General features: G+C 36.7%; 5 protein-coding genes across 18 annotated transcripts; 3 read left to right on the forward strand and 2 right to left on the reverse strand.

Annotated features, from left to right (window-relative positions):
- The first annotated feature begins 110 nt into the window (after positions 1-110).
- On the forward strand, positions 111-5,065 carry LOC107267060 (GPI ethanolamine phosphate transferase 3). 2 transcript variants are annotated; one of them, XM_015738285.2, is made up of 4 exons: positions 111-3,094; positions 3,263-3,433; positions 3,512-3,735; positions 3,810-5,065. In XM_015738285.2, the coding sequence occupies exons 1-4, from the start codon at positions 505-507 to the stop codon at positions 4,002-4,004; spliced, it is 3,180 nt and encodes a 1,059-aa protein (XP_015593771.1). In that variant the 5' UTR covers positions 111-504; the 3' UTR covers positions 4,005-5,065. The 2 variants fall into 2 exon arrangements, with proteins under 2 accessions (XP_015593771.1, XP_015593772.1); XM_015738286.2 differs by having other exon boundaries at positions 3,512-3,710; positions 3,810-3,974.
- A 1,100-nt stretch (positions 5,066-6,165) lies between these two features.
- On the forward strand, positions 6,166-11,219 carry LOC107267061. Of its 10 annotated transcripts, XM_015738290.2 has the most exons (14): positions 6,166-6,491; positions 6,570-6,801; positions 6,883-7,194; positions 7,453-7,684; positions 7,811-8,141; positions 8,185-8,368; positions 8,496-8,876; positions 8,957-9,409; positions 9,469-9,559; positions 9,636-10,142; positions 10,204-10,472; positions 10,546-10,583; positions 10,659-10,794; positions 10,880-11,219. In XM_015738290.2, exons 4-14 carry the CDS (start codon positions 7,666-7,668, stop codon positions 10,910-10,912), a joined length of 2,442 nt encoding a protein of 813 aa, XP_015593776.1. In that variant the 5' UTR covers positions 6,166-6,491; positions 6,570-6,801; positions 6,883-7,194; positions 7,453-7,665; the 3' UTR covers positions 10,913-11,219. The 10 variants fall into 10 exon arrangements, with proteins under 10 accessions (XP_015593776.1, XP_015593780.1, XP_015593773.1 ...); XM_015738294.2 differs by lacking the exon at positions 7,453-7,684; XM_015738287.2 differs by lacking the exon at positions 7,453-7,684 and having other exon boundaries at positions 6,883-7,021.
- A 2,850-nt stretch (positions 11,220-14,069) lies between these two features.
- Positions 14,070-18,491, reverse strand: LOC107267081. 2 transcript variants are annotated; one of them, XM_015738327.2, is made up of 6 exons: positions 18,335-18,491; positions 17,754-18,092; positions 17,383-17,630; positions 17,125-17,319; positions 15,584-15,859; positions 14,070-15,515 (listed from the first exon to the last, which is right to left on the reverse strand). In XM_015738327.2, the coding sequence occupies exons 2-6, from the start codon at positions 17,899-17,901 to the stop codon at positions 14,817-14,819; spliced, it is 1,566 nt and encodes a 521-aa protein (XP_015593813.1). In that variant the 5' UTR covers positions 17,902-18,092; positions 18,335-18,491; the 3' UTR covers positions 14,070-14,816. The 2 variants fall into 2 exon arrangements, with proteins under 2 accessions (XP_015593813.1, XP_015593812.1); XM_015738326.2 differs by having other exon boundaries at positions 17,383-17,648.
- Positions 18,492-19,604: 1,113 nt separating this feature from the next.
- LOC107267073 (protein VAC14 homolog) lies at positions 19,605-22,699 on the forward strand. Its single transcript, XM_015738315.2, has 7 exons — positions 19,605-20,008; positions 20,093-20,474; positions 20,548-21,145; positions 21,229-21,803; positions 21,881-21,999; positions 22,080-22,159; positions 22,222-22,699. The coding sequence occupies exons 1-7, from the start codon at positions 19,905-19,907 to the stop codon at positions 22,530-22,532; spliced, it is 2,169 nt and encodes a 722-aa protein (XP_015593801.1). The 5' UTR covers positions 19,605-19,904; the 3' UTR covers positions 22,533-22,699.
- LOC107267072 (serine/threonine-protein kinase TBK1) lies at positions 22,571-25,562 on the reverse strand. Of its 3 annotated transcripts, none has more exons than XM_015738313.2 (4): positions 25,393-25,559; positions 23,594-25,144; positions 23,317-23,518; positions 22,571-23,238 (listed from the first exon to the last, which is right to left on the reverse strand). In XM_015738313.2, the coding sequence occupies exons 2-4, from the start codon at positions 25,045-25,047 to the stop codon at positions 22,840-22,842; spliced, it is 2,055 nt and encodes a 684-aa protein (XP_015593799.1). In that variant the 5' UTR covers positions 25,048-25,144; positions 25,393-25,559; the 3' UTR covers positions 22,571-22,839. The 3 variants fall into 3 exon arrangements, with proteins under 3 accessions (XP_015593799.1, XP_024940050.1, XP_015593798.1); XM_025084282.1 differs by lacking the exon at positions 25,393-25,559 and having other exon boundaries at positions 23,594-24,771; positions 24,855-25,144; XM_015738312.2 differs by having other exon boundaries at positions 23,594-25,562.
- Positions 25,563-27,124: the final 1,562 nt, after the last annotated feature.

The raw sequence follows: 27,124 nt of genomic DNA on the forward strand, positions 1-27,124 counted from the left end.
GTTTACCTACGGAGATTTCATCAATGACAATACAGTGGGTGTTTTTCTTTTACCGCCACACTTCGTCTCACTTGTGTTTCATTTACTGTTTTGCAAGATGCTTTTGATCTGATTTATAACGTTTCAGCTCGATGTTCTCTGCCCATTAGTACTCATGGTTTGCTATTTTTAATGTGCAAGATCTATAAACCGTACATGCAACACCAGTGTGTGACGTATGCCGAAGTGTGTCGGTAAAAGAAAAACATTTACTGCGAAATCAAACTGTTTTATCTAGAAAGTGGCTTATATTCTTATTTCAATGAAATAAAAAATGTTGTTTAACCTCTCTGACTATTGCAAGAATCTTATATTCAATACATTGTGATAACTATACTCAAATGTACTATTATTTCACTATAGTATATTGTGTATAAATATTATTGTTCGGGACAGTTTGTATAAGCTGAGGAATATCTCAGAACTCGTTCAGATTAACCGGCACATGATTGTAATCTTGTGAAAATGGTTAAGTCGTGGAGCTATTTAATTTTTCTGACATGGACATCCTATCTGATGATTGTCAGCTTATTACTCTTCACTAGAGGATTTCTTCTCAATCGCGTAAGCAGGACTGAACGTGGTGAGTGTATACACTGTGAAAATTCTGGTGACTGCGATTTAAAGCGTGTCCTAGAGACTTCAGCAATTGGGGTTAATATATGTCCAAAGCCTCGAGCCAGAGTGATACTTCTTGTTGTCGATGCCCTTAAATATGAATTTGTGAATTGGCAAGATGATGCCAATGCAGAGTCATCGTATTACAAGAACAAGATGCCTATTGTTAACGAGCTGATTCAGAAATATCCATTGCATACTCGGTTGTATAAATTCATAGCTGATCCTCCGACAACAACCATGCAACGTCTAAAAGGTCTTATGACTGGAACATTACCCACATTTGTGGATATCAGTTCAAACTTTGCAACTGAAGATATAAATGAAGATAATTTAATCGATCAGAATGTTAAAGGTGGAATTGTCTTTATGGGGGATGATACATGGACTAGTCTGTTTCCTGGAAGGTTCTTAAGACAATATCCAGCACCTTCATTTAATGTTTGGGATCTAGACACTGTAGATAATCAGGTACGCAGAACAATTTTTTCTGAGATGAAGAAAAAAGACTGGTCATTGCTTGTCGCTCATGTTCTTGGTATTGATCATTGTGGCCATAAACATGGACCAAATCATCCAGAAATGACCAGGAAATTGAATGACACAAATTATTTAATAAAAGAAATAGTCAAATCTCTTGACGAGGGAATGATGCTTTTTGTTATTGGTGATCATGGAATGACAGACACTGGAGATCATGGTGGAGACAGTATAGATGAAACTGATGCAGCCATGTTCATATATTCAACTCTACCTCTAATAGATACATCAACTGTGATAGGTTCAAAGGTGGCTAACCATGTAGACTTTGTTCCAACCATAGCAACAATACTGGGTACTCCAATGCCCTTTTCTAACATAGGGACTATCATTTTGGATGCATTACCCATGCTGGGAGATAAGAATGAATCTCTTGATCAATTCTTCTATGCTGTACAGTCCTTATGGAGCAATGTAGCACAGACCAAAAAGTACATTGATGCTTATTCGATGGACACTTTTCTTTTCTCTGATGATAAATTACAGATGCTCGAAAGATCTTATAATCACCTTTCTAAGCAGGTGAAACATAGTAAAAACCTGAAAGAATTTAAAGACTTTATTAATGATGCTAAGGCATACTTAGCACTCATACGAAATATGTGTGCTGAAATTTGGGTTCAGTTTGACTCAAGTCTTATGTTCAAGGGACTACTTTTGATGTTCGGAACCCTATTTTTCTCCTACATAATCCTGGACTGCATACAAAGAGATCGAATAACCAAGATATTCGAGTCCTGGTTCCTAACGTGTTCTGTCCTGACAAATCTTTGTGCGATAATAGTAGTTTGGCTTTTATATTGGCTACAAATTATTGAGGAATTTCAGCATATGACATTTTTTGCTACTGGAATTGTATCATTGTTGTTACTTTTGATAGTTGTTATCCAAAATTGGGACATCATTGCTATAAACTGGTACAATAGTATTAAAAAGCAGTGGTCCAGCTATCAGGCCAGAATAATACTCTTTATGACAATATGTGGACTCTTTTCTAATAGTTATATTGTTGAAGAAGACAGAGTATTATCTTTTCTTTCAATAACTTTAGTCTGGTTAGTGTTATACAATATAAAAGTGGATAGCCATGTAGACAACTCGGACAGAAAAGCAAGAATTATCTTCAAACCTACATCAAAACCTTCATTCAGGATAATTCTAATAATCTTAGGCTTGATAACAGCCCTGGCGATAAGATGTTCCAGTTATTTCTGGAGGTGTCGAGAAGAACATAATGGAAGGTCTTGCTCTAGCATTATATTAGGCAAAGCTAACTCTATAGTATCTAGTAAAATAGAACAAGCCTTCCTTACTACAGCTCTAATCATCCTAGCTCTCTTTATAACAGTGGTTAGATATTGGTTACGCAGTTGTGGAAATCTCTCTGGTTTCTCGCCAAGTGTCGTCGTAGCTCGTTATTGTCCTGGTGTAACAGTAGTGTGTATTGGATGCTTCTGGGTCCTTCAGAGGTTACCAAAAGATGCTAAAACGAAACTAGCCTTATCGTGGCAAGAAAATGCCTTGCCAGGAGTTGCCTACTTCATGATTTTATTCGGAATATTCATTTTATTCTACCGTCCACTGGGAGTTTTTATACTTCCAAGAAGAGGAGAATCCATCAACATCTATCATGGTGAGGATATCATACCAAGACTCTTTGAAAGACTGAAGGGACTTATTTATAAACGAAAACTTGAAGATGAAAATATTCCAATTGTGTATGGATTGGGAACAGTGTATAGTGCAACATTTATTTCATTAAGTGTCTTTTTAACGTTACTCTATGCTTTGCTTTTGGGGGATGTACTTGCTCCTAGTACAGTAGTGATGTATATAACTTGTGCATGTGTCCTGACTATTATTTCAGTGGAAAGATATCGGAATGCCAATAGCATTTGTAAGTATTACTATCAACATTTATTAAATAATATACCCTGCTGTTGATAGACATAGATCATATTCTTTTGATTCCTTCACTCTCTGACTGCAGCAAGTAATAAATCATCGATTGGAAGGCCTGAAATACTTATACATGAAATTTCATTTTTTTCATGAATGCCGGTAGCTGAACTGTTCGACGTACCAAACACAGCAATTCTCTGTTGGTTCCTCATGGCGGAGTATTTTTTTTATGGAACCGGACATCAGCCGACTTTTTTAACTATTCATTGGGATGCTGCCTTCATTGGAACAGGTGGTCATTATTCTGGGAATCTAGTCCCAGCCACTCTTATAGGTAAGTTTCACATAAAATGATTGAAGACTTTTTTTTCTTATTATTAGAATCATAAGTTTGTTTTATTATTTTTTTTAGGAATAAATACATTTGGTTCTCATATTATATTGGGGGCTACCTTGCCACTGTTAGTTGTAGCACCTTTTACGATTTACTTAATGCTCCCAAATTTGGTGAAAATGAAATTCCGTCCAGAAGAAGATTTAAAGAGAGGCGAACTTCTGTTATATGAACGTCAAGCTATTTTTCATGGTGCAGTTTTTACTGTTCTTGGAAAGTATGTATTCTTCCATGGGATTCGAGTGAGTGTCTTTATATACTTTCGACTTTTTTTTTTACTAAAAGAATTCAATATATTTTGTTTCTATTATTACAGATCTTCGGCTGTATGCTTGCGGTAACTATTCAATGCCGACATCTAATGGTCTGGAAAATCTTTGCTCCAAAGTTAATATTTGAAGGAATCAGTTTCATGGTGACAGTAGGTAGTGTATTAGCTTCTCTTCTCATGGTGATTAGAATAGATCGTCAAGTAGACCACTTAGTAACACAAATAACGAAATCTAGGTGATAGTAATTAATATTTTATATGAGTTACGTCGCTCTATATTAAATCAATAAGAAGTATCTTCCTTAGTGTAGAATAGAAATCGTTTACAAGAACCAAAGAAACTTTTAAGTAAATCAGGATGTAACATTGCATTCACTGCATGGATCCTCTTATAATAATCGCAATGAAATCTAATCGCCAAAATTTGCAATAATATTGATGCATCGCTACCAGTATTGAATAATTTTATATAATACTCAAAAAATGTTCAAAAGAGTTCAAAAAGCTAAAAAAAATTCAAAAGTGGATGAATATTTTCATTTAAACGTTTTGCCACGTGTTTACTTTAGCGTTCAATGATTTTATACTTTTAGTCATAACTCCTGATGTTACACAGCACACTAACGCTATCCTGCGTGCAATGCATTGCTGATTCTAGTAAAACTAAGCAACGCACTTGATGCAGGATTGCGCCTGTCTGCTCTATTTTTATCTATTATGTAGAATTCGTTGAGGTGATTTAAAATAGGAATTTTTTTTTTGTGTTACTCATAAATGATTTGGTTATTTTACCTTAGTCAACGGTGATTAGATTTGCCAGTGTGATCTTCATTGCAGAAGCACTTTATTTGAGGACACAATTCATTTTACACGTTACCAAGTGATTCTGACGTAAAAAATAGTTTTCATCTTATATATTTTTTTGCTTTTTATGATGACTAGAGTATGCTACGATTAAATATCTCGCTCACAGCTTCGACTCAGTGATGATCGTGATGATGTCTCCGCCCTTGGGACTCCTTCCTCAGGAAGTTCTGCCAGTTGACCCATTTCTCAAAATCTCCATAATCCTTTGTATCCTAGGACAGAGAAATGTCCTAATTTTTTACAAGCATTTAATATTGTTTTTTTTTTTTAGGGATAAGATTTCCCTGAATCTGAGATTATGTAGTAGGCATTTTAATCTGGAATCAAGTGTTACGTTAATAGTATTTTGTTGTATATGTTTGATATTGTTTTTAAAAAACGATTATATAGAGACTATATTATATAGCATTTAAATATATGTAAAATGTACAAGATGTAAGACACTTACCAACATCTTAATTCCTCCACCCTGATGTCCTGGAACCGAACCTCCTCCTGCTTGTACTGATTCGACAGTTCCTGGAGGGAGACTTTGATATCCTTGATGCATCTGCATCTTAATGGCTCTAGTATATTGATCTCTATTATGGTGATCCTCTTCGTAAACGTCCGGACTGTCTATGTCATCTGCAGAAACATCTCGTTTAGCAGTAGCAGATGGACTTTGAGGATAGGCGACCCAGAATGAAGTAGGACTCTTCGGCAGCATCCTCATGGTCTTTTTCGGAATTGTAGGATAACCCGTTGTGTTAAAACTGGCTAATTTACTTTTAATTGCATCCAGTAATGTCAAATTGAAATCTGAACTAGTATCTGTTTCCTTTAGAGGATTATTGTATATGGGAATAGCAGTAACATCTGCTTTTTTAGAAACTAATGCTTCTTGAACAGTAGCTGTTATATTTCTTTGTAATTCTGTAAGCATGTCGAAGACATTACTTAGGATGGTCATTCTCTGTTTGTAAGGCAAAGTCCCATCGACTAGTGGTTTTGGAAAGAGTCCAGGTGGGAATGGTTTAAATGGTTTCAATCCTATTGGTAAAGGAGGCGTTGCTGTCTTCTCATATGTGATTAAATCATCCAGGGTGTTTACCATGCTCGCCTTGAGATTACCGAGTTCAGAGAGTATGCTATCAACTATGGAATCCTTGGCTATTGCTATGGCTGCTATGTTATCCAATGATCTAGCCACTTTCGATTTGTCTTCCTCTGATTCGAATGCTGCAGATCTTGCGACGTTTTCCTTTGGATAGACAGAATTAGTGTCCACTGAGGTATTATTCAGTTTCAGGGAGTCAAAGAGTTTGTTTAGGAATTCAATTACCTTTGCATCATATGCACTTGGAAATGGAATAGAGAATGTTGGGTACCAGAAACTTGGTGGAACAATGGTACTCTTTGGTATTGGTATTTCAGTCACTGGTGAAGAAGTACTTGTAGCTAATGTGTTGAATAGCACATCCAGGAAAGCTGACTTTTTTGCTGCAAATATTGAAGGATCCACTACTGGTCCAAACATACCAGGCAAGTATTCTTTAGGTATTGTCCCAGCAGAAGATGGATTGAACATCTTTTCCAAGATTTTCTGGTCTGTCGGTTCTGGTTCTTCTGCAATGGGTCCTAAACCAGGGTATGGTGGTGGTGGTGGTGGTGGTCCAACATCTTTTGTGTCAGTTTTACTCTCAGAATTAGATCGATATTTATTGAGCATTGTGCTTGTATCATCAATGCTTCTCTTTCTACGGGACTCCTCGACACTACCAAAAGAACTTGGCCCAAACTTAGACGTTTCACCAAATGGGAATTTGGGTCCAACTGGACCAAACATTCCTCTTTTATAAAAACCTAAACCAGTATAAGGTACATTCTTATTAGTAATAATATTTTCATCTTTGTCCATGACATTCTGTAGATCAGCTGTCTCATCATCTTTTCCAGAATACGTGGAGTATAGTGAAGAACCTGCAGTGCCATAACCTGGATAATCCACGGGACCCATACCACCAAAAATATTACTTAACAAATCAGTTTTCTTTGATATCATTGTGCGCGGGTCAACAAGCTTTGGAAAAAATGATGGTTTTGGCATATATGGTACTGTTATAGTTCCCATTCCTGGGATACCTGGAGGTCCCAGAGATCTTGAATAAACTGCAAGACATTATTGCAGGTAAAGTCTACTATTTTAGTATAAACTAATACAAAATTTTCACAATAGAAATGAAATTTATTTTACCTGGTTTACTGCTAGCAAAACTTGTCCATGATGTTCCTGGTGGTAATTTTCCATGAGCTCCTGCAGCAAAAGCCAAGAAGACAACAAACAGTGATCGAACCATCTTTGCACTATATGATCAGAGTCGTGTCCGTCGGGGTTTTTATACTAACCGGTAGAAATTAATCCTTACAAAATCTTGATTATTATCAGGGATCAGGTTGTTCTAGCGGTGGCAACGGCAAACTCATTAAAATAATCCATTCTTCATTTAGAACGTCTACACCTGGGGATTATTTGGAGCCATTGAAATACGTTAATGTACATCAATGCAATTTCCTTCTTAAGGTTTGATACCGTGTACAGTTCATATATTTTTATATTGCATATTGTAACAGTAATAATAGCCTTGTTCGCGTTACTTACACTTTTTGCAAAAAGTGTAGGTATACAGAGACAATCCTGATATTTAAAATCTTAAGAATAGTAGATATAATATGAATCTTTTCAATAGTAAAATTCTTTATGTTCTCCTTGAGAATTTTTTGTATTATTCTGTAACCACCGAGTGTATAGTATTCGTACTGATATTCGTCATTATTACAGATATTCATGTGTTATTATTAACTGTCAAATGCAATTCTTTTGTTTATCTACAATGCACTCCCGCTTGTCTCCATTGTTTTATAGTGCATTGTTTGTCTCCCGTGCTTTTCAAGCTTCCGAGAAATATTTTAATACTCTATAAAATATTCATTAGTTACCAGCAGAATAATTCTGTTAGTAAAACTATTCTAAGGTGAAAGCCTTCAAAAGAAAATGACCACGTCGGCTAATAGTGAGTAAAAATGGTAGATTCTTTAAAATAATAAGAACAGTAGTAGCCACCATGTTGTCTGAAGACCTTCCACTGTAATAAAAAGTAATTAGGTTTTTATCTTCTAACTTACAAATGTATTTACAGATTTATCGGGCGATGTTATAGACGCTATTCGACCTGATCTTGAGGCATTTGCGTCGTTGTGGTCTGCTCTGAGAAAAAATTATAAAGGAACCAATATCACTAGGACTGTAGCACGTCTTTTGCATATGTATCAGCCTGAGGATGGTGTTCTTGCTTATGAGCGTCTTCTACGAACATTATATGTACTGCTAGAAGATTTTGATGGAGATGGTTTACAACTTCTTGTATCCATGGTACCACCTCCAAAGGGTGTTAAAGAAGATACTATAAAGGAGGTCTTTCACAGGGCAACAGGATTTGTCAGAATGGATGCACCATTATTCCACAGAAAGTATGCATATTTTTATATTTGTATATCTTACAAAATAATTAAGTACATTTTATATCAGTAGTAATAATTCTATTGCAATGGATGGTTCCAAAGTATCTAATGGAAGTACAGTTCTACCTGGAGAATCTGCTTCTTGTATACCACGATCTAATTCTATGTATACAAACCCTAAGAATGTTCAAACTGTAAAAACTGAAAGCTATACCAGCAATCAAAAGTCACCTCAGGTAAACAACAAATGAATTTTTATCGTTGCTATGTATTAAAATTCCACAGCATTTGATGTCAATGTACAGAAAGTTAACACATTATATTATCAGGTTATACATACCTTATTAATTAATCTTTTTCTAGATGATACCTCAAGAGGCTGACGTATTTCGTGGTTTTCCACCAAATGAAATCACCAACACGCAAAGTCATATACAAAATCTAAACAATTTCTATAGGCCAAGCAATTATGATCATCCTCCTCATCAGACCTATGTTAACTTCAGTCAAGTTGTTGGTCAAAATTGTGGAGATGCCAAACAACTTCCAACTAATACTGTTCTCGCGCCTGGATATAGGTTAAAGTGGCTTCAGGCTCCTTATTTATTACAAAAGAGTCCTTATCCACCTTGTCGAGATGTTTACCTGAAAACTATAGATAATAAATATCTGAGACTTCCACTTAGCAAGATGAATGACATTTGTCGACCAGACGTTCTTTACTCTTCTCAGATACCTTACTACGTACTTAAAAATTATCTAATACTATGGCTCACGTTAATAATCTTTAATACGTTACTAATAATTAATTTATTGATAATTAGGAATGCTTGCATACCAAGAGTAATACAATGACCAGTGGCTTGCTGGAAAAGGTGCAGATACCACAGGACAACGAAAATTATTCTAAAGAAACATCTACTAAGAGAGATGAAACAGTGGAAAGTCAAAAGCATGATAATATGCAAAATGCAGTGTTTAGCAGAATATATAATGATATGGATACAATTAAGAAGCATGAAGGTTCCTACAAAATCAATTATGATACTGATACCTGCTGCACTGCTAATCAGTTACTAAATGCAAATGTTGGTCAAGAGAATAAGGATATTAAAATAAGAATTCAAAATAATGGTACAGAATTAGAAAATGTGATGAAGCCTTTAAAACAGTTTGAAGAGGAAGTTAGAAGAAGACAGAGAGCTATTCAAGAGGACATATTTAAAATGGATGTTGTAAGATGTAACGAAAGTAACCAGTCAATTGAAAGTCAAGAGGTATGAAATATTGAAATATGATGAACGTTTTCAATATTAAACGAATTTTAATAATACAGGCACTTCGGTTGGATGACTTAACAGTGAATGTAAATCTAAAACAGAGCGTTTGCAACTTTTTCAAGAGAGTAATAGATGGCGCAACTGTCAGTAAGCAACATGATTACGTATTATTTTATTTAAATATACTAATTCGCGTATAAGAGCAATTTTTTATTATTCTTAGAAACTCGAAATCTTCCATGCACAAGACCCTTGAGTGAAATTCCACAGCCAATAACTTTAAATCCGGATTTATCAAATATAACTTCTCAATGGCCATATACAGCACCACAATTCTGTGCTATTCAGGACACAAATATCAGCCTGGAAAACAAGCATTATGAAGTTTTAGCAAACTCTTCTTTAAGAAGTGATCAGAATTTTCCTATTCGAGACTCTACGAGTATAAAGGAGGAGAATATTCGTAAAGTGACTCGACGACGAAAGGCTGATTCTACGGGCAAGTCAAAATCTCAGAAGATAACGCAGAGAATACTAAATCCTTTGAAGACCGTAGAAACTGGTTCGAATATTTCAGAACCAAATATAAATTCCAATTTGGATCCCGTGTATCCAAATTATCCTACATCAGATCAAGGAGTACTCCTTCAGCAAGCCAGTACATTAACAGAAATGGCGGCTTATAAAAAACAGTACTACGATGCTTTGCTCCGAATACAAAGAGCAAAAGGTATGTATAACATTTTCGGTGCGCGAGAAAGTAATTGATAGAAAATTTATTCTCACTGTAGCAGCTGCAGCTAATTCTTTAGCTCTGTCTTCAGTAGGCAGTTCAACTGGTTACGATCCTTACTACTTTAGCTATTTGAATCTACAACAGCAGATGCTCCAACAACAACAACAACATCAACAACAACATCAACATTTGTTACTAGGACCACGTTTTACAGCTCAGAGATTAGTACGACCTGCTCATATGAATATGCACGCTACTGCTACTCCCTGGATTAGGCCCCCAGATTGGACTTATCCATTTGGACAGTATGACTTCACTAGACACGTAAATAAAAATCTATTATATTAATATTATTTCAGTGTGTTCTGGGATAAATTACTAACTACATTTTTTTTAGACACACCCACCACACTTCTCCCAGTCAAATAACATAAGGTCAGTGTCTATTTGTACGAGATAATTTATACTAAAAATTCAATATTTAATTATATTCCTTATTTTTGGATTTAGATTCATGATGCCAAATTCTACTACAATGAACGCGCAGAAATATATGGAAGATCTACAAACGCAATCAAGACCAGGTGTAAAACGTAGAAAATTAGAAGAAATCGTTGGAAAATTAAAAGAAACAGATAATAGTGGTGTAAGTATCCAAAGGCGATTGTATTAATATATAACAGAAGAGGGAAAAGAGAAAAGATATTTAATGATTCGACTATATTTCGCAGGATCATATGACATTTTTCCAATGTCTCATATGAGGATTACAATGTCATACTTAATTGGAATCGGCTGTGACGGTATTACATAACGCATTATAACTAACGATTCTTAATGTACACGTTTTGTTACAGTAACATTTGAGAAACTCCTGCTCTACGAATAGTACTTGTTCCTGATGACGTAACTTTCAGAGAAAAAAATGGATCCATCCACATTATCTCGAATACTGTACAGAGAGTAAATCCCAATTGCCTCACACAATATATAACAATCCTCCTTATTCTCTCTGTTTATCCCTAGTGATATACAAAAAGATGGTATACAAGAATAAACGATATCGCTAAACTTAAGTTTTATTACATAGTCGTCGATCGGTATTGTCATACTGAAACGAGGATCGGACCTTGACATGTTTACTTAGGAAACATTCTTTTCTTGTACCAGTCATAAAGGAGGTCCGATTTCTTTTCATTTTAAACCATTCCATGCTGAGACTATCCAGATAACTGGAATACAGTATCACGAGTATAGGGCTGAACTCTCAAATCTTCTCATGACTGTATTTATGCAATCATATCACCGAATCGATAAGAGCCGATTGCTATCATTAAATGAAAGGTTATGTTTTAATTAAAATTTCGATTCACTTATATTGTTCTTTCGTTTAATTTATGAGCTAGTTAAAGGCATATGCCTTATAGGCAATTACGAGAAAAGAAAGCTAAGATTTTTTAAAAAGAGTAAATAAAAAACGCGCCGCTGGCTTGGATTGTCGTATTTCAGTGTTACTTTAGCTCTAAGTGATCAGTCACAAAAGTTAAATGATAACAAATAAAATGGATAAATGGTAGTTCTGCTACATTATTAATAACGTATGATTATTGCTTGATTTATTTGTTCGGTTTTTTTTTTACGCGAAGACCTAAACGGGTAGTTCCATATTTCCTTTTTTTTTTCTAAACGTATTTATATGGAAAAATGCGTTTTCTTGTGCGTAGAAATAGAGAACAAATTCTATCAATCGTAACAGTGCAAATCTCTATGTGAAGCAAAGATATTCGAGGCGATTATTCCCTTCTTATCATCTCACTTATTCTTATTCCTCATTCTTAATTCATTATTCACTACCCGTCATTAGTATGTATAGTATTTAAACCTCTTGGCAGGATTTTCATTCTGCCTATCTCTATATTCCAATATGGACTCCAATTTATTATCTTCATTCTCTTTCGAGGAATATCACACGAGAACGCTTATCGTTTTGCGATTCACTCTTTATTTTCTTCAACGCTCATGAGATAATCTTACTATATCCAGGTTAATTATGTCTCTGATTAAATGTACGTTTAGCAAGTGCGTACAGTCATATTGTACGTTCCAGTTATGATATGACGTGCCTACGCGCCAGAATACGAATCTTTAGTATTAGAACAGGAATTTTGTGAGATAAAGCATCCTCGTGGATTCCTGTATCCATGATGAAAAGAGCCCACAAGTTCCACGTGGCTCAAGGAAATAGCACTCATTTGAGCGCACGTATAATTCTGGCAGTGTCCCATGAGGTTTTTTTTTTAAATAAATTAATGTTTTTAATGTGGTGCGCACTTAGTCGTATTATAAATCCAAATATCCGCATAGAATGAATCCTTATCGAAGATAGCGAAATTGTCTCTTTTCTTTATTAAGATGTTATTATCACTATACGTTAAAATTCTAAATGAACACGCACGTTTTTATTTTTTATTTTAAATTATCTTTCTTAATCATCTTATTCTAATTGATTAGACAATGACGCTACGCGCTCATGGAACGGACACGTCAAAGTATTTCTAATATCAGTATAAAAAACGACGAGGGAATGACTAATTCGCGATGAGAAGAAATGGCAATTAGTTTCTTTTACATTCTTTATCGGTGAAAAAACTTTTGTGGTTGTGTAGAATTATAAATGAAATTAATAGTGGTGTCTAATAATAAAACGATAAATTCATAATGAGGATTAGAGATCATTATATTAGGAGGAAAGTGAGCGCTCGATTAAACTGCTGCAAAATGAAAATTAAATGTCTGTGGTGTGCAAGGTGGGACAAATGTTGTACTTCTAAGACGATATGTATGTACTAAAAAAATACTTTGTTCTTTAACCTGACGTTACGAAGAAGATTTGGTTACGCAATGGCGCCTGACTAGAGTTGTGACTTGCGGTTTTTTTTTGTTATTTAAATAAAAAAGGGTCTTGTATGGCTTCTTGTCGTTTCTTCTTTTTGTTTAATTCTTCAATTGGTTTTTATCTCTTTTACCCAATGTATATCGTGTTACTTTCCCATTTATACGTACTTCCGGACCTACGATGATGGTCAACAACAATGAGTATTTGAGTTACTCATGCAAAATTGCACACATCTTGAAAAAACTGGCACACACTCGGAACGGTACAACAAGTTAAACAATCGTTCCGTATTTTTACTAATCATTCACGGAGAGACTTTTATAATATAGGGTTAAGTATATATATATATAGGGTGTTCCGAAACTACCTGGCCCGGTGGGTATGGCGGTGTTCGGGAGGCTTCACTGATCACCAAAATTACCTTCTTTTTGTCCGGAAGGTCATAGTTTTTAAATGGGAGCAGGTCAAAGTTGACCAATCAGAGGGAGGCGTCAAGAGAAACGTAGGCACCTGCGAACTCTGTTTTCTTCCCTAGCTTTTGTTTCTCGGTGGCTTCGGGCAGGATGACGTCAGCCGAAGACATGCCTATTGGAAACAAGAAACAAGCTACCGAGAAACAAAAGCGAGGGAAGAAAACTCAGAGTTCGTAGATGCCTACGTTTCTCTTGACGCCTCGTTCTGATTGGTCAACTTTGACCTGCTCCCATTTAAAAACTATGACCTTCCGGACAAAAAGAAGGTAATTTTGGTGATCAGTGAAGCCTCCCGAACACCGCCATACCCACCGGGCCAGGTAGTTTCGGAACACCCTATATATATATATACTTAACCCTATATTATAAAAGTCTCTCCGTGAATGATTAGTAAAAATACGGAACGATTGTTTAACTTGTTGTACCGTTCCGAGTGTGTGCCAGTTTTTTCAAGATGTGTGCAATTTTGCATGAGTAACTCAAATACTCATTGTTGTTGACCATCATCGTAGGTCCGGAAGTACGTATAAATGGGAAAGTAACACGATATACATTGGGTATATATATATTATGTATATGTCCTCGCACTGTATTTCTGAATACCTGCGAATCTTTCTAAGAGCGCCGCACTCGCATCACATTCTCTGTTCACATAATACATCAGTAAGCATAACGAGTGTCCTTTTACATAGATATTTGGGTGCTGTGCGGATGTAAACGATTGTGCGACGCTACTAGATAATTGCACGGTACTCTTAATATATGTACATACCTGTACAACAATCTAGCTAGCCCGATTCTCGCGAGTACCAACAACTTTTACCAAACGAGTAGAGTTAGGTTATACCAGCATAAAAATACATTAAAAACGACTAGATAAATTTCTTGTTTACCTCGGTGTTTACGAGCTAATGGTCTTATGCTTACAAATTCCATTAAAACTTACGATTTATTATTTTGGTACACGATCGGAATGAAATGACTAATTGCGCTACGCGAATCCATTGGTTTCTTCTTCTTTCGCTCAATCGAGAAGAGCCGCAGAGTTGCGTGGTTACCGCAATCAAATCGTACGGTCCAAGCAACGAAGAATAATATTCGTTTTTTGCATTCGGCAGCGAAATGTACAAGGCGCAACAATTTTATACAAGAGTTCTGAGTGCTTGGATACGACGATTTTTAACAGCGATTACGAGCTGTAACCCGCAATCTCGTTGTTCCTGCCCTTTTGGAGCAATTATCTGGTTTATCACGCGCATTCTCTGATAGCTTTTTACAAAGAAACTCGACTTGGTGCGATCAAGGGAATGTGTACGGATCGATGGCCTTACTTGAACATGGCTGTACATCGTCCGGAGGTGGATGCCACTGATTATCCCACATGGCCGCCTGGACGAGGGTTACGTCGATGCTTTCGCGTTTGTTATACGAAGTACCCTCGACCTCCCAGTGCATAGCCAAACCCGTTGCCTCCATGTGCCTAGTATCGCCAACGGTCCAGTAATTTTCCAACTCACTCTTCCTAGCAAGCTGTCCAGTCTTAGCTGTATCTTGCTTCGAGCTGTTACCTCCGTGACCGGCGCACGTACGAAGCTGACTCCTATCCATTGTTTGTAAAGGAAGTTTTCGAGGTACTCGACGTGCTTTTGTTGTGTTTTCTGCGCTGATGGAGCTTCCTGCTTTCGCAGAGAGATTCCCATCCGTACCGAGACTGTTTCCCCCATCTTTTCGTTTTCGTCGCCTTTTTCTGTCTGTGTCCAGTTCATCCCTCGGAGCATCGTCGACTTCGTCGTTCTCGTGCGAGGGAAGGAAATGTTGCCTCGCTGACGCCCAATGACCTTTTTTGTTTCCTCTTGACTTGTATTTGTCGCAATTGCCGTTTCCGTTCTCTCTGTTACTATTGTTTGTGTTTGTCTCACTATCAGCGTTGCGCTTCTTTGAGTGATTTCTTACAACCCAGGATGGTGGTCTTTTCGGACTTCTTTCTTTTAATGTTACCTAAATCAGAATGAACATGTTGATTTTTCTGAATATCTTGATCAAATGTAGATAGATGGAATACTTACTCCGGATGAAGAGGAATTGTCAACAGGTTTGTAGAGTTGATTAGGAGTGTGTTGGTGGCTTAATTGACCTTTGCAACTTATTTTACTTCGTTTATGGAACCAGGATAGAATGAATGCAAGAAGAGCACAGGATAGTCCCAGTGCTGCCGCAGCTGCTAATTGAGAACGTGTTCGTCTAGGTACCCAGCCACTGCCTGCATATTCCCACACCGAACACACTAACAATGAGCTACTTCCCAGATAGGATATACCTATACCAGTGAATACCCAAGCATTCTGTAATAGATAAGTTATGTCAAAATAAATCCTAATGTGTTGCGATCGAGAATTTGCCGTCTTTTCTGTGTACAGTAAAATCTCCTTATTCACAATTTCATAATTCTTGGATTTCGTGTATTCGCGAATTGCTCAATTCAATCATTGTTCATACTCGTATTGTTAAGTTTCATTATTCACGAGTATAACAATAATAGAAAATACATTTCGATAGTATAAAATACAGTAGAATTCTCGCGCGTGAGCAATTACTGATTTATAATTTTTAATATTTTCGTTCCTATTATTATAAATAAATAAACAGTTTGAGCAGTTTCTTAAATATTAATGTCAATTAACATTTTAACTAAGAATTTCATAATAGTAACAATTTTCCATAAAAATAAAAAGGGTGTCCTATTTTGAAATTTTAAGTTAAGGTGTATCTGTATTTTTCCGGACCGGGCATATTTTATATAGGAAAACTTAGTACTTGAACATTGAATAAATTCTTCATTAGTTTAATGATTTAATAAATTTAGCTAAGAAATAAACAAAATGAAAAAAATTTGTGAACATAGGAATCTCAGCAGGTGCGCTGTCATCGTAGTCCAGGTTAGATTATCTGGAAATACTAGTACATTGCATCCTATTATCTCAGAAAAATAACATATCTGAAAAGTCAATTGAAAAAAATCTTTAATCACTTAAATTTCTGTAAAAACAAAAACTGCATTTGTTGAATTTTGTCTTGACATTAGTTATAATTTTTATAGGAACAAAAACATTGATTTTCATTAAAAAAATGCCCATGATTTCGATTTTTCGAAAATGGTTGCATCTACATCAAATCGACACTGGCATTAAATGTTCTTCTTGAAACCATGCAACTTTTATCTAAAATATTTTTTTCATCAGTCAATAATTTTGGCTGTGCCACTTAAACACCCTGCGCATTCAGACTAGTCACAGACGTCTACCACCTAAATATTTCACTTTATTGTGAACATGGACACTCTTCATAACTCTGGAAAAAATAACTTTGAAGAAAAAAATTCTTTTTGCATTACGCTCTTTGATAGTATTAAATCTGTCTTGAATGTTCTTGCAGAATTTCAAACTAAAGAAGATATTTAGGTGTTCAGTTTAAAGTGAACCACCTTATACACATATACAAATTTCTTTCAATATTTGCGGTTTTCTGTATTTTCAACATTTTTCTGGAACTTAACCCACGCGAATACGAAGACTTTACTGTATTTGATTCTTCAATATATGATACTCACCAGTTTGGCCCAGTTGAAAGGGAAAATATGTATGACATGTGAAATATCAAGGAAAAGAAGTAAAGCAGTGACCAAAAGACAAAAAACAGCTACAAAGATCATCAATCTCAAGCGGCCCACTAGTGGTAGCATAAAGAGGCTGACCTTGGCAGTGCCAGAACTACATAGAGTGGCCAAACACGCTGCTGACGATATCTGCAAAGATATAATTGAAGTAAGATGCATAATATTTAATACGAAAATTAATAAAATACTTACAAGCAGCAAAAGTCTGATAACACCCGTCGCAGTCCTGAGGTGACCCTGTATATCGCAATAAAATACCAAGTGACTCGTCCGAGGCCACGGCGGTGCATTGGAAGAAGAACCGAGTCTGTGATGATCACTGTGACCATAATGGCCATGGTAATTGGCATGTGAGTCCCACGAGTGGACTGTAGAATGAACTCCTGGCGACTCCAGCTCCGAAGACTGGGAGCTGATTTGCCCCCCTGTCCTGCTGCCCGCTGTTGGTGTATCGGGAACTTAAAATACTTGAACGTTCCAGCACCCTTTTGCCTTTCTCTCATAGATAAAGCTTAGTCTTTCTCTAACAGCAAAATTAAATTAAATCCAAACATTTTACATACCGATTTCGAAGTCTTGAATATCTTCAGGTCTTGAATATGCGGTAGGTGGTGGTTCCAAATCGTGAATATCTTTCAGGAGAAGCACCTCTATCTCGTCGGCTGCATATAAATCCGAGACCGAGCGAAGATGATGCCGAGTCTCGCTCATCACTTAGGTACTCTAGCTTGCTCGCTCCTACCGTCCTGCCGTCCGTCCTTTCTTCCTGCCCTTGCGATGAGCACCATTCGTCGGTTATCCGATTCAGTGCCTCGTCCATTCGTTCGTCAGCCTATTCTTCCAGATCCTGAGCTCCATCTCCGGCTTTGCAGGCTATACCGCCCCACTGCCTTTGGCCGCACCTGCAACATTAGAAAAATTACATCGAATAACGACGCATCACTTTCGGTGAGTATAAGGACCCTTTGAATCCGTATCCTTTTACAAAACAGAAGGCTGCAGGTGCACTAGGTAACCCCCGCGTATTCCTTATAGATGACGTTTTTTTCACGTGCGGTAACACCATTATCGTTAGTATTGTACTCTGCACATTTTAACATTTGCTACCTGATTTCTGAGAGTACATTATATACTAAATACTCACCACAGCTCGTATCTACCGTTTAACAACACGTAGATCACATCTTCATGGAATTTATCAGACTAAACTGAAATGCTATCCGACGAGGAATCGCTATTGCGTTTCCTTCCATGACACCTGCGTCCGTCACAACCACGGTCTTACATACAGGCTTGAAACTCTGATGGCGGGGGTGGGTCGCTTAGCGATGCAATTCCGAATAACTGCATAGAGTCGCTGTGATCGGGTAATCGTATCGACGAGGGACGCGGGGGACCGGAGGATCACTCCATCTCTGTCCTATTCGTGGTTTCCACGGTGGCATCGTTTGAATGGGACTATAAGTAGCTACGCAAAACAGTTTATGTCTAGCAAAAAGCGTAAATGCCGATAGACTGACTCGATGTGATGAAATATATATACCTATAATCCCAATAAAATCTTAATTATTCTAAATCCAAACAAATGCGAAAAACATGAATGATTTTGAAACTTTTATTTTCTCCGTTTCAATTTTTCCAAATTCTTATTATTTGTTTTTGCAGGTTTCCAGTTTTTGATGCAGTTAAGTACGGATAGTCATCAACTATTGCTTTTTTCCAATTTTCACAGGTTTGTTTTTCGATCACTATAAAACGTAGGTAGGTAAAATAAAAATCATTTTTTCAATTTTATCTATTTTATTCCAATTTTCGCAGGTATTCGAAACAGATAGTGAGGCTTTGACATATTTACACTACTACTATAGTAATTTTACACTCCTTATTCAATATGTATTCACATGAATATCGCGAGCTTTTGTTAACTGTTTGCACGATTGCAGGTTATGTTTATTTGCGGTACCCGATAACAGCGACGCTGTTTGAAACTAAATTCAACCTCAATAAGCGACCATACCCCCACCACTGAAATTCGAGGAAGTTCCAAGACCTGTATCTAATTGTAAGACCGTTGTCACAACGACCTAGAAACCGCAGATGGGATAGCCGACGCGAAATGTTCATAAATATGCCACCCTTTTCAGTCAATGCATTTTAAATGTTTCTAATAAAGCTTGCTAATCTACTAATATCAATTTCCATATAAATAATGAGAACAGTTTACAAAGAAAAAACATCTGTATATCATCTCTCATTCGTTAAACAATAAGTTTTATATTTAAAATTCATCTTATGAAGATAATGAATAACTATGTAAAATATTTATTACCAGTGTTCGTGTTCTTAATTAATATAATATATATTATTAAAAAATAAATAAAACTTTGCTTTTTAATGTGATTAAGAAGTCCATCAAATTCTGGGATTTAAAATTTTTATTTCCGCAGCAATAGATTTTTGAAGCAGCCGAATTTATATGTTGGATACTTGCTATAGTGGATAAGTGCTAGGTTTACTTGTATATGATATACCTTATTCGCTATCTTCCATGATTCGTATTATCTCTAACCTATTACGGTCACACTAGTACTCCAAACAGAACTGATAGGACAGAAGGATAGGATATCTGTTTGCCTGCTGTCAAACTCGTGAACCTTTCATTAGTTACGGTTACGTTACATTGTTAAAAAGATTTATTTTCAGACAAGCAGAAAATGATGTCGGAAAGAGATTATGCACCGTTGAGTCCAGCTTGTGTTCGTTCATTGAATGATAAATTATATGACAAGCGCAAAGCTGCAGCATTGGAGATAGAAAAGTAAGGTTACGCCTACTTTATAAATTATTAACTAATGAATGCATTTGTATTTGCAATACTTGTTCAAGGATATTTTTTTTAAAGGATGGTTAAAGAGTTTGCATCACACAATAATACTGTGCAAATAAAAAGATTATTAAAAGTTCTCGGACAGGACTTTGCTACATCACAGAACCCTCACACTCGAAAAGGTGGCCTCATAGGATTATCAGCTATAGCTATAGGACTTGGTAAAGATACTGGTCAGTACACTGAGGATCTTATTCACCCTATATTAGCATGCTTTTGTGATGCTGATCTTAGAGTGAGATATTCTGCTTGCGAAAGTCTATACAATATTGTTAAAGTGGCTCGAGGTTCAGTATTGCCACAATTCACTGACATATTCAGTGCGCTAAGTAAATTAGCCTGTGATTCTGATCAAAGCGTCAAAAATGCTACTGAATTACTGGATAGGCTTATGAAGGTAGGAAATATAATAGTTATAGACATTTTTATTAATAGGAAAAACTTTGAATGAAACATTCATAACGTTGTAGGATATTGTCACAGAAAGTGGAATCTTTGATCTGGTGGGATTCATGCCCTTATTACGGGAACGAATCTACACAAAAAATCCATTTGGTAGACAATTTGTTATCGCTTGGGTATCAGTGTTGGACGCTGTCCCGGATATAGACTTTATTATATTTTTACCGGAAATACTGGATGGGTTGTTCAGAATTCTCGAAGATCCCACTCCGGAAATAAAAAAAATTACAGATACCGTATTAGGTGAATTCTTACGCAGTATCAAATCCAACCCAGCAAGAGTTGACTTTCCTGGAATGATAAACATTCTGATAACGCATGCACAGAGTACTGACGAATTGCTTCAACTAACTGCGATATCATGGATCAAGGAATTTGTGCAGTTATCAGGTCCTCTTATGCTTCCATACATGTCTGGTATATTTACTGCTGTCCTACCCTGTTTAGCTTACGACGGGGATACTCGAAAAAATATTAAAGAGACCGCCACGCAAGTTAATATTAATTTGATGAAACTGATTACTATGGAAAGCACCGATATAATAAACAATACTTCCCATTCTGAAAGCTTAATAAATTCGACGCCTTCTACCAGGGAACAAGGAGGTAAGCTGTACCTAGTAATTGCAACTGAAGAGAATGCAATAATATTTAATATTTCCAGAAAAAATAACAAAAGTTCTTTTTAGATTCCACAAACTGTAGTAGACCTTTGGCTGAAAGCTTAGATCTAGGAAGTGTTGTACAAGTTTTGACAAAACATCTTATGCATACATCGGTTCAAACCAAAGTAGCAGTTTTAAAATGGATTCACCATTTGTTTACGAACATTCCAAACAAAATGTTTCATCATATAGAAGATTTATTTCCTGTTTTAATGCGCACTCTCAGTGATAATTCCGATGACGTGGTGCAGCAGAATCTTGTTGTAATAGCAGAGATTATAAGTTCTAAATCGAATGAAACTACAGTGCACGATACAGGCACAGTGGCACAGAATAAATATTACACTAAATTTATAGTGAACCTGTTGAGATTATTCTCAACGGACAGACATCTACTAGAGGAGCGAGGAACTTTTATCATTAGAGAATTATGTGTGCTTCTAAGTGCTGAAGATATTTATAAGAAATTATCTCAGATTCTATTGGAAGAGCAGAATTTCAGATTTGCCTGTATTATGGTGCAAACACTGAACGTCATTTTATTGACAAGCTCAGAGCTATTTGATCTTCGCAACAAACTCAAAGATTTGGATTCTGAAGTAAGCATTACAATGACAGGTTTATCATAGCTACATAAGAAACATTCCTATTTCTATAAATATAAATATCTTTTTAGGAAAGCTGTGAATTATTCGTTTGTCTTTATGAATCTTGGAGTCACAATCCTGTTGCAACAGTAGCTCTGTGTTTCTTGACACAAAACTACAGTCATGCTTGTGATCTTGTAAGATCATTGTATCCTTTTATATAATAAACTTCTAAATGGTGTATAATAAATTAACAAATTATCTAGCAAAATCCTTAATATTTATCAGTGGAAATATTGAGGTAACTGTAGAGTTTCTCACAGAGATCGACAAACTGGTTCAGCTGATTGAATCACCAATATTTACTTGTGAGCATTTTGTTGTACTAGAAAATAACACAATACATGTAAGTAACTAAATCAATTTACAGATTTGAGGTTGGAGCTTCTCGAAAGGGAAAGGAATGAAGCTCTTGTTCGTGCTCTTTACGGTCTACTTATGATTCTTCCTCAAAGTGAGGCTTTTTCTACGTTACACCGTCGTCTGGCCGCTATTCCTCCAAGTACATCACCACATATAAAATCCTCTGAACTGAAAACTTCTAAGTCTCTGAAACACAAAATAGACTTTAAAAAATTACTTCAACATTTCAATACCGTTCAAGAGAAACATAAAGAACAGAAACATAAACACAGAATAAATTCATTAATCGAACGAGAGGCGAGTCACTTAGAAATCTGACTGAATTACGATAAAATGAATTGTCTCAAAGAACCTAATAAAGACGGACCGCTTCTCTTTATTGAAAAATAACGTCGAGCAAAGTGCAATGTATGCCATGTGTTTTACTTAAATACTATATACAATATACGTTTTATTTATTACGAATTAAAATCATGGCAAAATAACAGGTCTTTGTGAGTAATTTCAAAAATTATAAAACGATTATTTACGTAGAACAGACTGAAATTACGGTAATCGTATGATTTTAAATTAAACTAAAAATAACAATTAATGAGAGCTCTCAGCTCTTAATTCTGTCTTATAATTACGGTAATTTTACGATAGTGTCGATCTGATCCACTAATCGATTGTTCTCGCTAAGAATCAAACTAATCTGTTCATGTAAGTCACAAATATTCTTCCACTTCTTTGTTCCTTCTTCTCCAGGTATGTTAGACTTCTCCATGGTGTTGGACTTTCCTGGGATTCTTTCCAGTGAACGAACAAGTGATTCGTGACGCTCTAAGCTCTCCTGACTGAGTGTATAAGAAAAGGATTCTAAAGCACGTTCGTAGTTGTCAACATCCTTGTCAAGTATTTGAGTTTGCAAATATACAGTCTGTGCCATTTTATACCAATCACCTAGACCTTCTGATCGTTGCGTCATTGCTGGAACACATTCCGTTTCTAGAAGTGATTTTATCCTGCGCCCAGTCTCAGTTACCTAAGGTCAACCGGTAATATTTTGACATTAGTACGTAGTACGTTAATAATTTTATTTTTCTATAAGCTATATACATACTTTGATACGTTCCAGAACATGGAACTGTTCATCATTGTAGGTGAGACTGCGTGTAGCTCTGTCACGTAGTAAATGCTGCCAGCCGTCACGTAGTCTGTCAACGAGGGTAGAAGCTCGGTGACTTGCTTTAGTTATCCAGGGACACCATAAACCTCGAGTGTTACTTTCCCATTCTGCACGTAGACTGGATTCCTTTACATACCTTTTAAAGTATATAATTATTGATAATTAAGTTTATAGTGCGTTTGGTGCAGTTTAGTCCTGATAGAACACAAACCTTTGATGCAGCTGTGTAACTGCTGGTGCCAACTCAACCAAAAGTTCTTTGCTTTTGGAATCTAATTCTTTTCTCCAATGCTTATTATTAATATTAAGTTGCATACCAAATTTCTTTGCTATATGTCTTGCTAAATTTTCACTTCTCTCTATAGCCATAGCAGTATCCTCTACTGCCTTGGTTAGCTCCTTTGAACGTTGACACTTTTCTAATACCCTAGTGAGATCTGCCGTTACAAGACCATTAAATGCTTCCACACTATCTTGACACTGTTTACTGCAATATGCCAATCTATCAATTCTTCTTTTGCAAACATGGCCTACCGAACATGCAACTTTGGCTTGGCTGGCATCATTCTCCACTGATACCAAATTAGAAAATACTGGGAATTTTGGAAGTTCACTTTCGACGGGTAATATTACGTTATTATTTTCCCGAGAAAACAGCATTACTGGTCTATCATGGGTTGTTGTGGGATATCCTTTTCCTGGAGTAGATTCTTCAACTAAACTAGTTAAAGTGATTTCTCCAAGCAAAAGGATCTGAGCATGAGCTGGTACATCACTTTGATCCTGTATATGTGTCTGAAGGGCAACCAGTTTTTCCTCAGGATGCAAGAAAACCTTTATTAAGCTTGCTTTATGTACATTAAATATGTGAATTGGTTTTCTACATAAAGTGTCTGTAACTTCGGTAAAGAAGCGATCAAAGCTCCATATTCTTTGAGGATCAACTTCCAACAATCCAGCAAGTAATGGAGTAACAATCTTCTTTAATCCAATGCTAAGTTGACAGTTTTGAGGTAATTCACGACTCCATTCAATGGGTCCATTTTCTGAAGTTTGTGTTCCTGATATTACACCAGATGCTTTCTTAGTTGTGATATAAAACATTGTTTCTTTATTTCTACGGCCACCAAATGGTCTAAATGGTAAGTTCCCTGTTGCTACATGATACAGAGTTACACCAATTGACCAAAGATCTACGGTAGCTCCAAAAGTCTTTCCTACAGGTTTACGTAGAACAGCACGCTCATACATATCAGGATGTAAATATTCCTCTGTTCCATATAAAGATACAAACTGTTGATCTTCCTGAAGCTCACGTGCTGCTCCGAAATCTGTCAGTTTATAGATAGTACTGCCATCGTCAGCAATAAATTTCATGATATTTCCAGGCTTTAAGTCACGGTGAACTAGATTATTATCCCGTAAATGTTTCATTCCAGCAGACAAATGTTCTAGAACAAGAAGAAACTCACTCTCTGCAAGTCCGTATGTATTTTCAGGATCATCCAAAATATTGAAAAGACTTCCTCCAGTACACAGTTCCATAACAATGACCTTTCCACGTCCATCTTGCTCTTCTTCAATAGCTAATAATTTAACGATGTTCTCATGTTTTACTTTCTTCAAAACTTCAAATTCTCTCATTTGAACATCATGAGGACGCATGTGGCTAAGCTGATTAAATGTTTTAACAGCAACTGGTTCTCCGTTATTTTTATTGACGCCCTGAAATACTGCTCCTGTTGCACCTTTTCCTAGCACACTGGTAGTACACCAAACGTAATTGGCAGAACCACGAAGAAATGACATTTTAAAATCGTTCTAGATATTTATGCTGTTCTTAATTCAGTAAAATGTAAACACCGTGTTAATTACAGACAAAAAGTGCATTTGCTTTTGACAGTAAGATACACTTGCGCCATGTAACCAATCAAACTATGTATATAACATTAAAACAAATTGCATCACAGAATTATATCACAATCTTTACGAAATATGTATAGTTTTTACCTGTACGAATAATATTAGATTCTTTATTCGAAATGACACTTGCATGAATGTCATTTCTTTTCAATCTACTAGACCCCGACATGATATATAACGATGTATACTTCAAGCATAAAGTCACTTTCCCATGTTCAATGGATTAGTCGTACCACCCGTACGATTTAAATGCAAACCAAACTCCTGATTCGTCCAAGGCTCTCATCCATGGAAGACTCTGCCAATTAGGAATTTGGCTGACTGGACATACGAATCGTACAACCAGAGATGAGACCTAGATAAAGTTGGCCGGACAATTTTAATTTATATACTTTTGATAATAAAAAATCGATTGGTGGTCGACTGGTGGTCATTGGTGGCCCACTTATAACATTTGGTGTTCAACCGTTCTTTTGTAATTAATTAATCCAAATTTACCCGTGAAGTTAGCCGAACAATTTATTTTTTCAACGAATTCAGTTTTGAAGGAGCTCATCGATTGGAAATCGTTTGGTGGTCACAAATAGCATAATTAAAACATTTAGTGGTCCTTAGTTTCGCCAAAAAACCTAAAATCAACGAACAAGGAATCGGACATATTGGGGCATAAACTTACGGTCAATAATGCAGATATTTTGGGACCGATTTTCCTTTAAGAGGTCTTAATCTTAATCAGAAAGGTGCGCTAATGATAAATAGTCCAATTTCAACGTTCCGTGGTCATTAATCAACACACTCCGTATGAAAAATTGCACAGATATAGGCTGCGTTTCATTTGGACGCTCACGCGCTGTAAGCGCTCACGCTCAACTCATATCGATACACGTGAGCATTTGAAAAAAAAGATGGAGAATGTGTAAAGTATAGTCGTTCAAAGTTTAATATTATTTGATATACTGTTCCACGAAGATGAAGACGACGACTTGGATGCAAATGACAGCAATAGTTACGAGAAAAACATGGATAAATGTTTGAGTTTTCTTGTGCGACGAATGACAAACAAACACTGCTCACGTTCCTTTAGGTGTTTAAGCGTTTGTGAGCACTCACGCTTTCGCTGCACTACCGCGACGAAAGAAGCGTTTATAAGCGCTTAAGAGCACGAGTTATGACGCCATCAATGACGTCATGACGGCGTTCGTGAGGGCTCACATCGCCAAAAGGAACAGAATAAGCAACGCTTACAAGCGCTTACAGCGCGTGAGCGTCCAAATGAAACGCAGCCACAGTAGGACAGGCACCAAAGGCTGGGATTGGTCGAGAATTGGATACAGGGGGATTGACACGTTTTTGCTGATAAAACTTATAATTTGTGACGTGATTTTTCGAATCACGGTCCCAAGGCAGCTCCGGTTACCGATATAGATAACGTTCTCGATTTCTGGTTCTCTTCGGGTCGCCATCCTGCTCAGAAGCTACGCTCTCGGATTGATTCGTACAGTTACGTCAAGGCTCTCGTAAGATTGTGTCATTGTTTAGTTGAGGTCGAGGTGCTCGAATCTGCCGTGGGGATATAGTCTCGACGTACCGAGTTGCCCGGCAGAGGAGAGTACCCGACGGAGACGTCTCCACGGACCGGCAGAAGCCCGGGTGAGATACCGGCGCCCCGCTGGAGATGGGCAAAGGGCTGTTGAGCGGGCGGAGAAAGTTTTGATATGGTTAAGGGCAGGAGAGGAACCTCCTGCCCGAGTTAAGGATGTGGTGCCCAGCTGTCGCCCGATGCCCTGGGGAAGCGGCCGTGGAGGATCTCCAAAGATTA

Source organism: Cephus cinctus, unplaced genomic scaffold (assembly GCF_000341935.2).
Source record: "Cephus cinctus unplaced genomic scaffold, Ccin1 Ccin1_scaffold0338, whole genome shotgun sequence".
Lineage (NCBI taxonomy): Eukaryota > Metazoa > Arthropoda > Insecta > Hymenoptera > Cephidae > Cephus > Cephus cinctus.

Coding starts and splice junctions, on each gene's coding strand:
- LOC107267060 (XM_015738285.2), top strand. CDS start 505: ATGGTTAAGTCGTGGAGCTATTTAATTTTTCTGACATGGACATCCTAT. Junction 3,095..3,262: donor TCGGAATGCCAATAGCATTT/GTAAGTATTACT, acceptor GAATGCCGGTAG/CTGAACTGTTCGACGTACCA. Junction 3,736..3,809: donor TATTCTTCCATGGGATTCGA/GTGAGTGTCTTT, acceptor CTATTATTACAG/ATCTTCGGCTGTATGCTTGC.
- LOC107267081 (XM_015738326.2), bottom strand. CDS start 17,901: ATGAGCGAGACTCGGCATCATCTTCGCTCGGTCTCGGATTTATATGCA. Junction 15,860..17,124: donor CTTTCAACTGGGCCAAACTG/GTGAGTATCATA, acceptor TATCTATTACAG/AATGCTTGGGTATTCACTGG. Junction 15,516..15,583: donor ACAATTCCTCTTCATCCGGA/GTAAGTATTCCA, acceptor ATTCTGATTTAG/GTAACATTAAAAGAAAGAAG.
- LOC107267061 (XM_015738287.2), top strand. CDS start 6,895: ATGATGTTCCTGGTGGTAATTTTCCATGAGCTCCTGCAGCAAAAGCCA. Junction 10,143..10,203: donor CCGAATACAAAGAGCAAAAG/GTATGTATAACA, acceptor TTCTCACTGTAG/CAGCTGCAGCTAATTCTTTA. Junction 10,795..10,879: donor AAGAAACAGATAATAGTGGT/GTAAGTATCCAA, acceptor TATATTTCGCAG/GATCATATGACATTTTTCCA.
- LOC107267072 (XM_015738312.2), bottom strand. CDS start 25,191: ATGTCATTTCTTCGTGGTTCTGCCAATTACGTTTGGTGTACTACCAGT. Junction 23,519..23,593: donor GTTACACAGCTGCATCAAAG/GTTTGTGTTCTA, acceptor ATACTTTAAAAG/GTATGTAAAGGAATCCAGTC. Junction 23,239..23,316: donor ATGTTCTGGAACGTATCAAA/GTATGTATATAG, acceptor GGTTGACCTTAG/GTAACTGAGACTGGGCGCAG.
- LOC107267073 (XM_015738315.2), top strand. CDS start 19,905: ATGATGTCGGAAAGAGATTATGCACCGTTGAGTCCAGCTTGTGTTCGT. Junction 20,009..20,092: donor GCAGCATTGGAGATAGAAAA/GTAAGGTTACGC, acceptor TTTTTTTTAAAG/GATGGTTAAAGAGTTTGCAT. Junction 21,804..21,880: donor TCAAAGATTTGGATTCTGAA/GTAAGCATTACA, acceptor ATATCTTTTTAG/GAAAGCTGTGAATTATTCGT.